The 17,557-nt window shown below is 43.8% G+C and overlaps 1 protein-coding gene across 1 annotated transcript in view; it reads right to left on the reverse strand.

Annotated features, from left to right (window-relative positions):
- The window catches only part of EXOC4 (exocyst complex component 4), a 643,616-nt gene that overhangs the window by 181,246 nt on the left and 444,813 nt on the right, over positions 1-17,557 (reverse strand). Inside the window, exon 11 of the mRNA XM_016222252.2 lies at positions 10,661-10,880. Within this exon, the coding sequence (XP_016077738.2) occupies positions 10,661-10,880 (220 nt within the window). The remainder of the gene's footprint in view (positions 1-10,660; positions 10,881-17,557) is intronic.

Raw genomic sequence — 17,557 nt, forward strand, 5'->3', positions numbered from 1 at the left:
TACTTATTCCGGAGAGTAAGCCTGTCCGGTTTGTTTGGCCAATGATGACAATCGATCAAAGGACCAACTTCGAATGCTGAGCTGAGCAAATCTCGGCAGCCGTGAAGTCGCTGCTGGAAGCTCCGGTCCAGAGAGAGACAGTCCCAGGAAACTTCCCTTCGGCACTGGGTTACTGGGCCCCTGCCTTGGCTGGCCTCTGATCAAGTCTGTGAGCTGTCTAAAAGAGCACCCATGGGAGCACACCCCTTCCTGACTGTACACTCTCCCACTTCAAGGGTAAACCGCGCTGTTCAAAACCGAAGACCTCCTCGAGAGTTCTGCCCCGGCAGCCTCCTTTCTCACTCTCCCTTCCAGCCCTCGTCTAGGCTCATCTCACTCCCTCATGAATACACCTCTCGTGTCTTGACTGCATTATGCCCCTTGTTTGGGTCGCTGTCTCCTCTGCTGTCTCCACTCCTACATATCCTGCAATGCCCAGTTCAGGACCTGCTTCTTGACTAACATCTTGAGTCCTCTAGCCCACGGCGGTCTCTCTCCTTAACTCTTAAACTGAAATCTTCCGATTTCCTAACTAAACTGGAAGCAATGGGAATTACACTTTAAATTTCTTCTTCATCTCCACATTCCTTGTCTCGTGACCCCACAAAGTAGGTGTTTAATAAGTCAATATTTGTCATTTAGTTTCACTAGAATTTCAACTGTGGAAATTGCTCATCTGTGTCATGTCACTCTCGCTATAGCAGATGTGTCCGACCTTCACCAGCCCATCTTAGAGGGTGTGCACAATACGGTGAGCACAAGTTTTTGAGTAGGACAGGATCCTCAAATAGCATGAAGGAAAACAGATGCTTTATTCGAACAGTTAATCTTAAAGGGCCATTTAACTTTCAAACCGGGACAGTCTTGTATCTCTCCTCCATTTTCTCAGTAGAACATCTCTAAGCTGGAGCTGCAACGTGCAGACAGGACAAAAATTACTTATGATAAGAACCTCAAAAATTCCCCAAGAGCAGCAGTTCTCTGTCTCCACTCGTCTGGCTCTGAGCAGTCATCTGGCCAGATCAGCAATTCTGCTGCTCCCAAGAATGATAACTATCATTTGCTCGGGTTGTCGAGCCAGCCTTTTCTCTCTTCTTGGAATCTTTGAATGGGACGCTCTTCCTCTTCTCTATCATTTAAAGAAAAAAAATAAATCTGAAGACGCCTCTGTTAGCGAGTAAAGTCAAGTACATTTCAGCAAAGGCAACTCTCTACAGATCTGAGTGACAGAGTGTTAATGCAGCTCCATCCCTGTCAGCAGATCTGTCATAAGTCATTACCTTCCCTCCTGCGCATCCACCAAGGAGGGGCTAGACAGGATCAAAACAGACGGCAGCCAATCAACATCTGCAAATGCTCACCCCAAATGAGCCATTTTCTAGAACAGTCTAGGTGACGACTAGGATGGTAATCGGCAGGCCTACCTTTCCTGAGAGCAAAAGTCAATTCAGAAGCTAGTTTAAACCCAGGGCTTATCCCTCTACTGATGTCTGAAACAGCCTGCTGCTCAGCAAGATCCTAGAACCACGTGAAGCTGGTAAACAAGTGTCACTGCTGTAACTGCTTTCTCACCCAGCAGGCCCTCGAGACTCCCCTGCCCATGTGGATAAAACCTTCCATCCAGCTTATTCTTTTAAAACTCGTGATAAACGAATTTTTGAAAAGTTGCATCAAAATTAAAATCTGTTCCAAACACATCATGAGAGATGATGGACTGTTGAAGAAAACATTTAAGAATTATAACTGACTTCAAAAGACACAAACTTTGAGGTCATTAATGGTTCTTATATAATGTATAAGGCTGGTTGCAGATGATTTTCTGCAGATGAAAGAAAAATATTTGTTCATTTCTAGCCCCCTGGACTTTTTCTGAAAGCCTCGCTGCCTGTATTATGTAGAAATTAGTTTATATATACACAGGATGGGGCAAAGTAGGTTCACAATTGTTCAGATGGAAAATAATATAAAATTAACAAATAATACAAGAATGAACTGTTTTGAATACTCACACCTGTACACCTACTTTTGCCCCACCGTGTGTGTGTGTGTGTGTGTGTGTGTGTAATGTTTTCCTTTTCCTTGCTTTGCAGGAAGCTGCTTATAGAAATCTACTTAACCAGACACTATTTAAAGGAAACGTTTCAATGGGTACTTTTAGAAACTGAACACTTTTAACAAAGCAACTACTTTCCCACTTAATTCATTTCTCTTTATATTCAGATTCTCTAAGAAACATATTAAAACCCTATGAACACCACTGTGGTAAAGAGTTTAGGGAACTATTAGAAATTCCTAACTGGGATGGCCAGTGAAGAACCAAGATGACCAAGTTTGCTTCCTATGAAACAAACACAGCAAAGTACTAACTGTACCATCTAGGTGATGAGTGGGTGCTCATGGAACAATTTCCTTCAGCCTTTTTAGGTTTTTAAAAATATTTTCATAATCAACTGTGGAGAAAATACTGCCAGGTTCCTACCCTTGTTATCTGACAATGGTTATCTAAACAAACTGTTGGTAAAAACTAGTGCAGCTTTCCACTCAGTGGGAAACACTGGTCCGGTCCGTAGGTGTTTTCCTAGCACCACTCCCTTTCTGCTGGCGGATTCCCTGAGCGGCCTGATCACGTGAGGCGAAGGCGAACAGCAGCAGCTATGAAACAGCTCAATATGCAGAGCAGGCACAGGCACTGCTGAGCCAGCATCGCTTCCACTTTAGAGATAAAGGAAACGAAGCTCAGGGAAGGTAGGTGGTTTGGGTTTGTCTAACGCCACTGAGCTGACAAGGAGACCAGATCCCCATCTTACGTGCTTTCCCTACCACGCCACGATGAGATTTACATTAGTTACTTTCCTGAATGTCTATGAAGAATCACAACAGGAATTCTACAAACATTAAAATGTACTGAACCAGTAACAGAATAATACAAAAATAACTTACTAAGACAATTTCAAGGAAGAGATGAATGTTATAAAGTCCCAAAGTCCCTATCAGTCATGGACTATTCAATTTGCTCAGCTGTCTCAGGAGGGAGCAGGTGAGTGCTGAAAGCCGCGGCGACAACACACCAAGACAAGGACAGAGGCACTTTCTACTGCACTTTCCTGGATAAAGCCTAGTGCTTGGTTATGGGAGGCTCCTACTTGTCATGAAGAGGCCAAACAATAGCAGTAGAGAGTAAAACAAAAATAATAAGAGTAAAATTCACAGAAAAACAAAATGCAAACTGTGGTATCTCTTTAGGTGTAGACTGACACTGAAGACACGAATCAGACCCCAAGGAATCTTGATTCTAAGACTTCTTTTAGCACAGTGAGACTATTAGTTCATCTCAGAGCTTCCAGAGGGGCAAAATCAACTGGTCAGCTGTTTTCAACTTAATGATTTCCATGACGACTTCCAGAAGACCTTAAATGGCACTAATCTGGCTATGTTAATGAAAACGGGATGTATCCTGTACCACCCCACGGAATATGACAACTGGCCATGATGTGAACATCATTCAGACGCAACATTCTTCACACAGGCATAATTCCATGCGATGAAAACAATATGCCTTAGCTGCTGGGCACACTTTTTGGGAAACCAGCAGGAGGACTGGCAGTGCCTAAGCTTAGCTGGAGAGAGAACAGGTTTGGGCATCAGTGTAATTATCTAGCAAATCATTACACTGTAAGCAGCTGTGTCGACCAACCTTCAACGAGGCTTAACCCCAGCTCCAGCAATCATTCAGCTTACCACACACTCATCTGGAACCTGTTGACACCTAGAATTTGGACCATCCCCCCTATTGCCTAACACTGCTTCCTGTCAGAGGGTCTTCAAGGAAACACAGCAAATTGAACGTATTGCATTTTATGTAACCTGCTTCCAATTATTAGCTGTAGTAGGCTAAACAGTGACTGCCCCCTCCCCAATAAATTTCCACAATCTTCAAAATGTGACCTTACTAGGACACAGGGTCTTTGCAGTTGTCATTAAGGACTGAGATGAGATCGTGCTGGCTTGAGGTGGGCCCGAAATCCAATGCCAGTGTCCTTCGAAGAGCCGGCAAAGGACAAATGGAGACACAGATGAGAAGACCAGGTTGAGATGGAGGCAGAGGTCAAAGTGATACTGCCAGAAGCCAAGAAATGCTAGGACCACCAGAGGTGGATGCAGCAAGAAAGGGCCCTCCTCTAGAGCCTCTGAGGGGGGGAATGTGGCCCCTGGAAATTTAGTATGAGAATTGGGAGAGGTTAAACCTCCAGTTTTAAGCCACCAAGGTTGTGGGAATTCGTTATGGTAGCCCTAGGAAATGAACAAACTGGCTATTATTGGTCATAAACACTGCACGCAGCTTCTGCTAATAATCTGCGGGTAACCTCCAGGAAGAGAGAAAGGAGGTGAAACAGTGTCATCTCTTATTGTCACACTAGAGTAGTGGGAGGTAGGAGACACAAGTTTCTAGGCGAGTGCTAGAGTACCAAGAACTGGAGTGGGTACACAGCACAGTGGTGTGAGAGGAGATGCACACTGAAATGTGGACAGGGATGGCAGGGTGGCGGGCGCTCTCAGTAGGAGTCAGAGGCCTGCACAGGAGAGAGCAAGGAGCAGGCAGGGGCATGATCAGAGCAGCGAATGCTGGAATCGACACATGACGTGGGAGGGAAGGAGACACATGTGACGATCATTATTCCATCTATCATTAGAAGTGACCCTGTGTTCCTATGACACATTTTATTATTGTTTTATAGAGGAAGAGACAGGTGCAGAGAAGTTAGCAAATTGGTCCTGGCTACAAAGTTTTCCACTGAAATGTTGTGATTTAAATCTATTTGTACCTGCTGCCAAGACTGAGGTACCCAGCTTGGTTCAAGGATCAGAGAGCCCACTCTTATGAACCTGACTGAATTAAAGAATGCCTTGGCCGTAATTTTTATATGCTTCCTCTCGGGGCAGTAATTGAGTCCCTGACGTAGAGAGATCCAGGCCAGTGGCACTAATCCTGGCTGCAGGGTGGGACCATCTGACCCCTTACAAAACGCTGATGCCCAGGCCCCACTCCTGATCAACTGAGCCCAGTCCCGGGATGGGATCCGAGCTGTGGTGTTGGCAGAAAGCTCCTGGGCGATTCTAACGGGCAATGCTGGTGAGAACTTCTGCTCTACACCCTCGGGTAACAGTGGGCAGTGCCGCTGGCTGAGGAGGAGAGCGTGAGGTGTTTGCAGCTGGCTCTCACCCTCAGTCCTGTGAGGGAACCTGACCAAAACTGGGGTGGCAAGGAAATGAAAATATGCTTTCAATGTTTTGAGAGATCACCTACAATTTTTACTCGCACGCTTATGTTTTCGTCTCTGATGATGCAGGAACTCAAGCCTAAGTATTAGGAAAGCCACTTCTGCATGAGCCAGGAAATGCGGGCTCCGCTCGTGCTCGGAGGGGACTCTCCAGGGTCCCGCAATGCGCTGGACTAGCAGCACTCCGCTGCCACTGTAAACGCTGTTCCTGCAGCGCTGGGCCTGTGTGGAACAACTGCACCGTTCAAGTAACTACTGCTTCCCACAATGCTAAGAGTGTGTGATGTGAGGTCCCACTTCCGAACTGCCACTGGGTGTGGTGGTATCCTGTGAGGCAATGCTTCCAGAGCTTCAGTCTCCGCTGAATCACCTAGAGGGCTGGTTAGAGCAAAGCTTCCTGGGCGCTAGCCCAGAGTGGGCTGAGGTTCAGAAACTTGCATCTCTCATGGGCTCAGGAGATGCTGATGCTGACAGTCCCTGGACCACACTTGGTGCTTCACTGACACAAGGCCATGTGTCTCGAACTCAAAAGTACATGCAAATCACCAGTGATGCCTTACAAATGCGGATTCTGACTCAGGTCTGACGCTCTTGTCCACAGACACTCTCTAGGTAGCAAGGGTAAAGCATACTCCATCAGGGGGAAGAGAGAAACTGAACTGACTGGTACCTTTGCTCAAGCATTTATATGCCTGAGCAGCAGTGTGACAGGTAAAAGATAAAAACATTACGCATCAACCCCCTGCCCTTTTTTTGGATGGAGACACTAAGGAAGCAATAAATTAAATGACACCCCCAAACCAATGATGAGTAGGGAGTTGAGGGGATGTTTCCTGCGCTTAAGGAGTGAGCAGTCTATAGACTCCTATAGACATGTAAGGATCAAGGGCATCCACTTCAATGGCCTGTTTCTATAGCTGCGTGTCCGAAGGCCAGAAGATCTGACTCGGGAGAAATGAGGAATGTCTCTTAAGAGATTTCCTCATTTTGAATCAGCACACTTTGCCTTGCACCACGTGGAAGCCATTTAAGAAAAAAAAGTGGAATCTCAGATGGCAAGAGCACAAGGTATATTCGATCCTGCCTCACACAGCATTCACACTATGAGTTGATGACATTTTAATGGAAGCATTGCCAAGAATCTTAAACCCAAGTCTTATACCACAAAGGAACATGCACACACGTCCTTGTACTGAGGAAGCCACCAATAATTCATTCATTGTCATTCACTCCTCCATTTATTCAGCAGTGTGCACCTCTCCAGCAGACATGGTGGTAGGAGCTGGGGACTTAGGAGGGAACCACCTGCAACAAATATCCAAACTAGGCTTTGGGCACTGAGGCCAGAGGCTGGTTTTGTGCTTTCCTTTCCCTGTGAGACAATATAGGAAATAAGGGATTTGGAGCACTGTGCCCCTGCCTATGGTGAGAGCTCAGGTCCCACCTCCCAATCTGCTGTAAATTGATACTTTTATAAAATACAATAGAAAAAAAATTTACTAGAAAAAAGAAATTTTAAAACCAGAAAGATATATAAAACACAAGTCTGAATTTTATATTAGGTTCAACAGACAATATCAATAGCTATTGCGGGGGGGGGGGGGGGGACGACTCTAAATGCTTACTTTCAAATTCTGTCCAATCCTAGCAGACTGGGAACAAACAGCCTGCGGACACGCTACGCCTCAGGCTCTGCGTTGGGCAGGACTTATTCAGAGCAGGACTCCAGGGTTAGGTGCCTGGGCTTCAACTGCAGTCCTGGTGCTGGCTGGCTATGTGACCAAGGGCAAGTTATTTCATTTCACTGTTCCTCAGTTTCCTTCCCAGTTCCCTGTTGCCCATACACGTAAAACACTTGCAAATAAAAACCTACAGAGCACTCAGAATGGTGTCTGGCTCAGAGCAAATGCTACTGAAGCGTTAGTGGATCGTATACCGTCTGCCACTGTGAATACAGCCATTGCTGTCACTACCACTGTCACTCGGACGGCGCTGCTGCGCCATCTGGACCAACACTGGAACAGCTGTTTCACCTACGAAATGGTGCTTCGCAGCTCTTCCCCTCTGCTTCCTTCCCTCCCATCTATGAACTCAGTGCCCAGAGAGTGAAATTACCCATGGGAAGGCACGTTATCGCCCAGGAAACTGCCCCTTATAACCGGCTCTCTACAGCCCAGATGTCGCTTCCGAGGCAAGGGCAGTGTCCTGGGTTCTCTGCGCCCGCACATCATCGCCCCAGTGACAACAGGTGGGGACAGCTGTCCTTCACTTGCCCCGGAGACCCAGTGGGCCGAGGCTGTGACACTGGGTGTGGCCCGGGGGAGGCGCCACCACTCTGCTAAGGGTATTTTCATACTTCACGTAACCAAACACTTCACCCACCTGCACCTTTTACACAGACACAGATTCCCCCAGCTCCCTCCTTAACAGCTGTTTAGAAACTCAGCTTAAATTTTTCAGAATTACTTCTCACTTTTTCTTCAGATTAGTCACCTATAATTGGCTGGGGATAACAATATCGAGGTGACTTGGAAACACAGTTAAGAAATATTGAGACCTGAGCTTAGGAAACTGTTAGAAAACAATTCCCAGTCATTATAAAGCAAGAGAAAAGCTCGAGATTGAAAAGGAAAATAACCATAGCTTCATTTGCTTTCTAAATCTCCTAAGTCTGACAGTATTAAACACATTTATTGACATGGCCTAACTATTTTGCATTCTCATAAAATAAAAATTTTATGAAAAAAGAGAGGGCAACAAAATAACCAAATAAGAAAGCAGGGGTTTTGGCTCTAAAAACGAATTTGGAGATTAATGCCTTGAATGGCTTTAGTTTCCATTTGCTCGCTTACCTAGAATTTCACATCCTGAGAAAGAGAGCAGGTCGGAGGGAACAGGTCGGAGAGAGTGGGCCAAGCTGGAGTTCTTACCTAGTTCGGAATGGAGTAACCGATTTAAAGAACATGAAGAAAACACACAAAGAAACCAGAGGCATAGTGACACGTGCACATGGCCGGTGACAAGGTTGGGAGTGACTGAAAGCACACTGGTAGGTGCCCGGGGATGTAATTTAGTGTGTGGCCCTGACATGGCCCAGACTGCAATCAACCAGCTATGAGTTTGAATGTGTCTCTGCTACCCAAGCTGAAGATCATCATGTTTAACAAACCAGCACCTTCCGTTCACAGGTTCGCTTCATAGTACACTGCTGTCTTTTAAATTCAGCGCACTAAGCATACTGAAGTTGCTCTGTCCAACATACAGCAGGACACTTCGGGGACACAAATCCTGGAAGGTTTCTGATAGAGAGGAAGTTAATGACATGGCCAGACAAAGGAAAAATGTAAACAGGTAATTCTCCTTCTCATCTCCCCCGACTCTGCAGTTATCAATGACTCTCAAAACTTGGTTTCCGTTTCTATGCGCCCCACTGCCCATCTGTCCATGCTTGCATGCATTTACTCAATAAATTATTTATTGAGTCCCTTCCTGCTGCCAGGGACTGTATTAGGCTTTTAGTGGGAAAAGACAAAAAATAAACAAGCTAGAAAATAAATTAGCTAATAATTACAGTTATTGTGTTAAGAAGGAAAAAAATCAAAGTGTTAAAATAGAGACTAACTGGGGAGATCCATTTGGGATCCTGACAAAAAAGAGAATTCCACTCAGATGAATCAAATAAAGAAATATTAAAGAGGAGACACTCAGCACTGAAAGAAGCAACAAGAGCTGTCGGGGTACCAGGAACAGAAAGAGCTGAAAGCTGTAATCAAGGGGCAAGAAGACATGGTGTTGCCAGCGAGTGACCAGTGAGAGCTGGAGCTACGGAGGAAGTGTCACCACGCAGGACTGCTACTGAGGGATGAACCCAAGGCCAGAACCATGACCCAAACTGGGCAGGGAGGAGGTAAGAAACAACCCAGCCCCTTTCTCCACTCACCCTCCTATCTGCTGCTCGTCTTCCTACTGGTGGGCCTGATGTGAGTCACCTGGCAAGGCAGCTTTGGGGAGCTCGTCCATAGAGTTTGACTTCAGTGCTGAGAGTGGACTGGGGAGATGCGAGGGGAGGGGAGAACGGCAAGTTACCAGGGAAAGGGACCTACTTAAGTAGGATAGTCAGGAAAAGCTTCTCCATGGAGGTGACATTTGAACTGAGACTCAGAGAGGAGAAGGTCCCAGCCATGGACAGAGCCAGGAAGAGTCATCTAGCAGACAGCCCAGTGAGCGCATGGCCCTGCCACTCCCCTTCTCTGCACCCATGCTCAGTACACACCCCTCACCAGCGGCACGTCTCACACAGACCCAGACAATACAAATGGACCCGTTCCCTGGGATGACGCCGTAATTCAACTTCTGGGAGAAGCAAAGGTCTCTATTTTCTTAACACCAGAGAAGAGTTTGCTCCTAAAAAGGAATGCTCCTACCCAGGACTTCTCAATGAAAGGTTCAGAGCTGCTATTAATTCTAATGTACACAAGGAAACATCAAGAAAGACAAATACGTAGGCAGGTGCGGGCAGGACGCAGAAGCAACTATAACTCTCTCCCGTGTATGCAGCTTTCCTCTGAAGATCAAGCCATCCACATCAGGAGCTGTCCACATAGCATGCGACTTACATAAAAAAATAAACATTTTTTTTCTCTTAAATGAAGAAGCACCATGAAGATTCAATTACAGTGTAATAGCAGTTAATGTCGACCCATAATTTAAATTCATACTATTTTCTTTTAGTTTTATATTTGTCTTCGTGTCACTGGATAAAATGGATATAAAATAAATACCTCAAGCCTATTAATCCACATATCTTCTGAAAAATTATTTTATTTCTGTTGCCCAGAAACCATTTCTTTATATAGTTAAAGGAAAATGTTCAATATTAGCAAGATCATCACTTGAATTAAATGATCTGACTTTTAAAAAACAGTTTGCCGGTAGGTTCAAATTCACTGTGAGCTAGCCAAGTTCTCAACAGTGAGTGTGCCCGCAAATGGGTACAGAGAGTTTCCTGCAGGCAGCTGAGGTTAGGCAGGGTGACTTCCTCCCTGCAAGTAAGTCCTTTCAAGGGCAAATTCCAGGCAAATAATGAGGCACTGCCTGCATGTTAATGAGACTGGCTGTGGACCACATTCAAAGCTAGCCACTTTTTCTTAAAGATCTTAAGGAATTTCTATTATCTCTACACTAGTCCTAAATTTCCCTAGTGCCCATTTAATTTATTTCCTCTTGTTTTGTCCCTGATGAATATAAAAACAGATGGCAATTCTTCTTCTTATTTTGTTGATTGGTGACTTTTGCCAAGGCCATGAAAACTGTTGACCAGGAAGTTCAAAGTATATCATTACCTGCAGAAGCGGCCGCTGCACCCCCAGCACCTTCATGGTGTCCGCATTAGCCAGGATCTTCAAGGGGTCAGATGTTTTCGTGACTCCTTCAATCTCCTTGTTGATTTCTGCCAAGACTTGATTGAGAAAGATGTTTTTGATGTACACAGTGAGAAACTCTCGAAGAGGACACTGCTTGGCTGGGCCAAGTCCCAAGGCATGCTCAATTTCCTGAATAAATCTGGAAGACAAACAGTAAAACTGTTGTTAAATGTGTCAGAAAGATAGTTATAGAAATACGACAAAACCCACATGGGTATCTTTTGACTGGCTATTTCCATGGAGAGATGCAGGGAAATTCCCAGAATTCATAACAAGAGCAGTTCACCACTCTGTAATATTCATCTAATAATCTCTCTCTCTCTCTATCGATCTAATAGTCATCTTTCTCTATATAAATATCTATCTTTTAAAACTACAAGTTATTTCACTAATAGAAATAGGATGAAACAGAAAATGACTTCTAACCTAGGGTGGAAAAAAAAGAGACACACAAAGTATTTTTATTAATTCAAGAAGTAACTAAGATAAGCAGCACAGGCAAGCATGATAAAAAAACAATTACAATGCAAATTTAAAAGCACACTCACAAACACTACACATTTCTCATTGAGATCTTTATATGTGTAGACAGAAATGTTGAGAGAGAGAGAGAGAGGAAGAAAGAGAGAGATAAAATAAAGGACAGACTTTTAATCTGGGATGATACATGAGTTGGGAGGTTACAAAAGAGAACAGGATGGGAGGTGAGGGCAAAGAAGGACTTCAACCTTATTTGTAAAGACCTATTTCCTTTATTAAAAACACTTAAAGCATATATAGAGGATTGTTAATAACTGTCAAAGCTCAGTGACGAGTATGCAGGTGTCTGTCATATTGTTCTTTGTACTTTTCCTGCTTAGCATGTTTCTGACAATACACATTTAAGTTACTACAGTTTAGTTTATAGTGCCTGTCCTCCAAAACCAAGATTCAAATTCCAGTTACCACAGTATATTAACTGTAATGGCAGAAAGTATAAACTTTGGGGCTAGCTCTTCAGTTCAGATACCTCTACGTGAATAATTGATGTTCATCACAATCAATGATCAATCATCTCAAAGTGTGTCGGAGCCTGACCACTGCACATCAGTTACTCAGTCCATGCACAGAGAGCAACGCGTGTCCTGTGCTCCTGTCTCCCAGTGATACACCCAGGTGATATTTTACAAAGGACAATGAAAAGATGTAATTGGCACACAAGAAAAATAGATAAAAGTACAGGAAAAAACTAAAAGTGGTAACAGTGGGAACGAAATTTGAATTCAATGTAAATGGCTTTACAGAAGAAACAGCTGACGGTGGATGCTGACATTGCCCCCGCCTGAGAGGCAAAGGCAGCCTGAGCCAAGGGGGAACTTGACCTAAATCAATGAGGACTCTAAGTGGTTATGACAAAAGGGATGAAGGTGGCCCAGAGGAAGTATGCCAGCCAAGAATTTCACATTATAAGAACTCTTAGAGATATTTCATGACATTGAAAATCAAATAACAAAATACTGGCAGTTGATCCAAATTTTGAAGGAGGAATGACATTTCACCAAGGCACAGAAAAGATGCTCCCTGTGTGTGTAAGGGATACAGTGCAACAAAGGTGCAAGCGCTGTTCCAACTACTCTCGATGAAACTTTAACAAACAAACAAAGCACTTCATTTCTCAATGTTTCCAATGCCACAGTGGACTAAATACATCATTAGTTTTCTTATTTTTTCATATCTGTATACATTTATAACAGCAAGAGTTTTTAACATATTGACAACATTTTTAAAGTCATGGACAATTGTGATTTTCCCCATTGGTTAAGACTGCTTTGCATGGTAATTTTTACAATTCCACAGTGCTATGCAAAGCAAGGGCTGCTCTGTACTTTAAAATTCTCAAAAAAAGTAGAAAAAAAATGAAATGAGATCAAATGAAACAGACAATAGAATGAATGACTAACTGGGAAGATATATTTACAACTCTATCACAGGTGACAGCTAGGAAAAAACAAATTTGTAGAAAAATGACTGAAGGACACAACAAGGCAGTTTATAGTGAAAGAAATACAGTGGCGATTAAACTTAAGAAAACGTTAACTTTGTCTCAGTGGAAGGAATGGAAACTAAATTGTACTTTCCATTCTTACATGCCATTTTTACATCCATGCACTGGCCAAAGAGGCCTTCTCCTATATTGTTGATGGGAGTGAAAACAGTACAAACCTGTGAAAGGCAAGTTGGCACAATCATTCAAAACTACAAATGCACTTCTCTTTGACCCAGAACTCCTGCTTCTGGGAAATTTTTCTGACAGCCATATCTGAACATGATTATATAGGTCAGTGTAGCATTATTTTAATGGCAAAAGACTGGAAACAACTCAAAATATCCATCAATCAGGGATTCATCAAATAAACTGGTGCATCTACACACATGCAGCAACCTCAACCCTCCAAGCTCGGAAGCTTGGGGGCACTGACATGAAAAGGCCTCTAGGAGATATTAAACTAGGAAAAGAACAAGATGTAAATCAGTTTGTATTTAGTAGTATTTACTACACTGACTTCTGTGTAAGAACTATATATCCTCATTTGTTTCTTTTATTATAAAGACACCCTGGTAAGTCTCATAAAAAACACCACTAAAATTAGGTGCCTGTAGGAAGCAGGGATAGAGAGGGGTCTGGAAGAGGGGTGGGATTCAGACTTTTCAATTATAACTTTTTTAATCATTTGATTAAAAAAGAGAATGTATTAGCTACTCAAAATTAAGTTAGAAAATATAAAAATCACCTACACACGTCAGAGACTGTATTTCATCAACTGCTTTCTAATTAGACCACATTTAGAGTTTGGTGTATAAATGTTCCTTAAGTTTAGCTGTTTAGCCTCAAAAGAGTTACCTTCACTTAATTAATAAATAAACTGTTTAATCTTGCATATCACCAGTTAGACACTCCATCAGCCTCTGGGTGTGTACGTGTGGTGGGGAAGGAGCAGGAGCGAGTACATGCAGAGGGAAATAAAAGCATGCCCCAAAACAGAATATAGTGAATCTTTAAGAGGCATGAGTGGAAGAAGGTGGGGAAAATGAAGAAATGAAAGTGGGCAACTATCCATGGCCATCATTTTAAGATCTTCAAATTCCACATCCTGCTGTGCAGACCCCTTCTGATCTCATCTGACACTCACAGAAATCCCCCACCTAGTGCATCTTGGCCTCCTTAGTTAGCCTTTGAAAGACAACCACCGTTATTAATTTGCTGAGTAAATACAGCAAATGTCTTATTTTGTTATTTTTTAATATTATGGGACTCAGTCATCAGAATCCCCATTTATTCTTCTCAATGGGACCTAGATTTCTGAGAAGTACTTCTTACGTTTTCAGAATCTCCAACATTTATTAGAACAAGTTTTAGTAGTCCACCTGCTCCGAAGCAGAGACAAAAGGCTCTAAATTACCCCATTTTTGTTTTTTCTGGTCCCTTGTTTGCCTGGATGTTCCTAAAACATAAAACCGCTCTGAGCAGCACTGATGGAGGAGCTCCCATCACTCGCAGCTGAGTGATTTCCTTCAAATACAAATCACTTATTCCCTAAAACACACACATCAGTCTAAAATGACACATCCAGGCTGATGCTGTCATCTCTAACTCGAGGGGACCCATTCAACATGTTTGCAAATCTGCTCTCAGAGCTGCAAGGGCCCTGGCTGCGCAGAAAGTGTGAACATTCGAGAGAGGGTGACAGAAAAATCAGAGCTGTCTTATCAGTCCCGCTTTTTTCCTCTAGTCAAAAATGGGTAGCAGTTACATTAAATAGCAAACTGCTCTTTCTTGGCAGGAAGGACACAGAATAATCACCTTCCTGGGTATTCAAGAGGTAAACCAGACTCCTGGTCCCTGAGAGGTGGAGTAATTTAGGGGGCGGAGTGGCACGAGCAGGACTGAGAGGAGCTAGTCCTGAGTCTGCATCCTGAACGAACCGTCCTGGGCGGGTCATTCGGCCTCTCTTAATCTCAGCTTTGCATTCTGAAAAATGGATATGATAACACGCAGGACTGTTTCGGTGATTAAATGAAGAAATAAAGTTAAGCACTCGGCACAGAGGTTGACCCTTAGTAACAGCTAAGGAAATGGCGGCTAATGCTATTTGTATAATTTACCAAAGCCCCACGTGGCCGGAGGCCGAGTATAAATTGCTCAGGCTGTACCCTCAGTGCGTAGCACTGGCTAGCACACAGTATGCTCTCAGGGTGTATTTGGGGAAGAAAGTGTTGAATAAAATAATTAACAGATCCTTTAACTTCAACCCACAGTTCCTGAAACTAGGGCATGTCCTTGCTGACAAAGTCCTTTTCCTAAGAATTTGGACTAGAGGTCCAAAGAAAAAAATTTATTAGAAAAAAGTGAAAGAAAAATCATCCCACCCCCCACCGCCCAGGGCTGACAGCTGCCTCTCACGGAAGGAGCAGGCTGTGGTCCCCCCGCCTTCTACTGGGCTCTTCCCTGCACAACTCAGCGCCTCACACTACTTCATATCCTGCCTTCGCAGGCCACCAGAGTCACTCCGTCCCTCCTGCTGACGACACAGCACGGGCAAGCCCGGTGTGGATTAGGAAGCGTACGCGCTCCTGGCTATTAGAGATAACCCACAGTGGGCACCTTCATTTTGCTTCTGGGAGCTCTTTCCACAAGTCAGTGGGAGGGGTGCCTCAGGGTTTTTCATGGGCCAGTCTGTACCTTATTTCTCCCACATCTCCTCAAATCTCCCAAATGCCTGAGCAGGTTCTTTAAAAGTGCTCCTGAATGGGAGGCAGGAGAGCATGAAGGGTGGAGAGGTGGCCCATCATCAAGCCCCGGCTTCCCAGCAGTGCCCGCAGTCGGCTCCATGGAAGTGAGAGCACTGAATTCTGGAGTCAACGAACCTCACCAGGAAGGAAGACACATCACTTCCAAGTGAAGGTGAGCACGGACGGAGCCCCGTCCAAAGGGGACTATGCCATCCTGTGGAGCTCCCACGCCCGGGCCTGGCACGCAGAGCCAGGCACAGCTGTGTGGAAGGGCGCAGGAGGGGTGCGACGGAAGGACCCCCACACTGCTCTGGGCACAGCCTCTAACTACAGGGCTCTGAGGACCCTCACCCAGAGCGGCCTCGAAACCAAAGGGTGTAAAGTGGGATAAGCCGAAAAGCGATGAGAGCAGGCAGCCGGTCCCACTGCACCTGGAAGTCTAAGGCATGGGTCTTTTCCCGACGTTCTGATGCTGCTACTTGTAAATATCTAACCGAAGGTTTTCTCTTCAAAACATTATCAACTAGGGGTCCTCTTAATATACGTACAAAGGAACATCCGTACATTTTAAATTTACCCTTTCCTATACACCAACTTTCCTTTGAGATGCATACACGAGCACACTACCTATATTTACCCAGGGTTTTCAATTTTTTATCCTGATTTGATTTCTATCCAGAGAAATTATAAACTAATTAAAATTTCACACAAGCTTCCCAAGTCCTTGCCTGACCCAGCCTCCTCACTGCAAATTCTATTTCATTGTAAAGCTCCGTTTCTTCCATCTCATCTCAGACAAGAATGGTAGCTACCAGCTGGACACAACCCTGAACATAGAGGGCTTGGACTGTATCTTAAAAGTGGCAATGATATTTATTCATTTGAATAAAAACAGTTGCTCATAGTAAATACGTACTCCTTATATTCACATCCTAATGAGTTTTTTCAGTTCTAGGATCAACATGTAATAGGACAAACAGGTAATACATGCCTGCTAACACCAGAGAGAACACAGCGTCACTTCTCTGGTAAACTCGCCCAAAACACATAACTTGAATACAATCATGAGGAGTCATCATTTTTCCATAAAATAAAAATACAAAGTTAAAAGTGCAAATTTCAGGAAAATCAGCTTAGAATTCTGGCTTTTGGAGCACAAAGAATTCATCCATGTCTCCCGCATGAACGGTGTGCCAGTGTTAGCTGCTAATCATGTTTTTAACATTTGTATGTAATCTGTGTCATACAACACACAATATTTTAATTCCTTCCACTTTGGTATTTCCTGACTTGGTGTATATCATCATACACATATTTTGGTAGTGTAAGCCAAATCTGTACACAAAGTATTTATCTGAAAGGCTTGGGGATGTCTCTCCTGATCCCATGTATTAGAACCAGTAGGAATGCGTGATTTGTCCTCTGACCTTCTACATTCTGCAGGACCTCTCAGCATATCACTCCCACTAATCTCTAACACAGCCCTGAATCTGCAAGATGGACCATGCTGACCTCCACCAAAAAGCTCTCTCTTCTACTGCAGAGCAGCTTTAAAGTCATTTGTAGAAACCCGCGCCCTCTCCTTCCCTCGTGTGTTAGGCCAAGGTTTCTATGGGAATTGTTGCATGGTATTTACAGGCCTGCAGGAGCTCTACCTCAGTAGCTAAGCACATTCCAAGGTGAGTCCCCATGGCCCATCCTCACTGCACAGTACTCCATGGTCACAGTTAATATATGCACATTTCATAATGTCGTTTGGCACAGGTATTATAAATGATACATTAGAAATTTAATTAGCAATAAACAGTGGTACACTGTTCATGAGAAAGACATGAATGAATTCTTTGTGCTCCAAAAGCCAGAATTCTGAATTTGATTCTGATATTTGCATCTTTGAGTTTGTGTTTTTGTTTTATGCAAACAGTGCAAACAGTAGCCGTAACCATAACCCTAGAGCATGAATGACACATAAATTACAAAGAGAAAATAAAATTACCTTTCCCCTCATATCTAGTAGGTAGAAATGATCTCTGGACCTAAAGAGAA

Source organism: Miniopterus natalensis, chromosome 10 (assembly GCF_054644295.1).
Source record: "Miniopterus natalensis isolate mMinNat1 chromosome 10, mMinNat1.hap1, whole genome shotgun sequence".
Lineage (NCBI taxonomy): Eukaryota > Metazoa > Chordata > Mammalia > Chiroptera > Miniopteridae > Miniopterus > Miniopterus natalensis.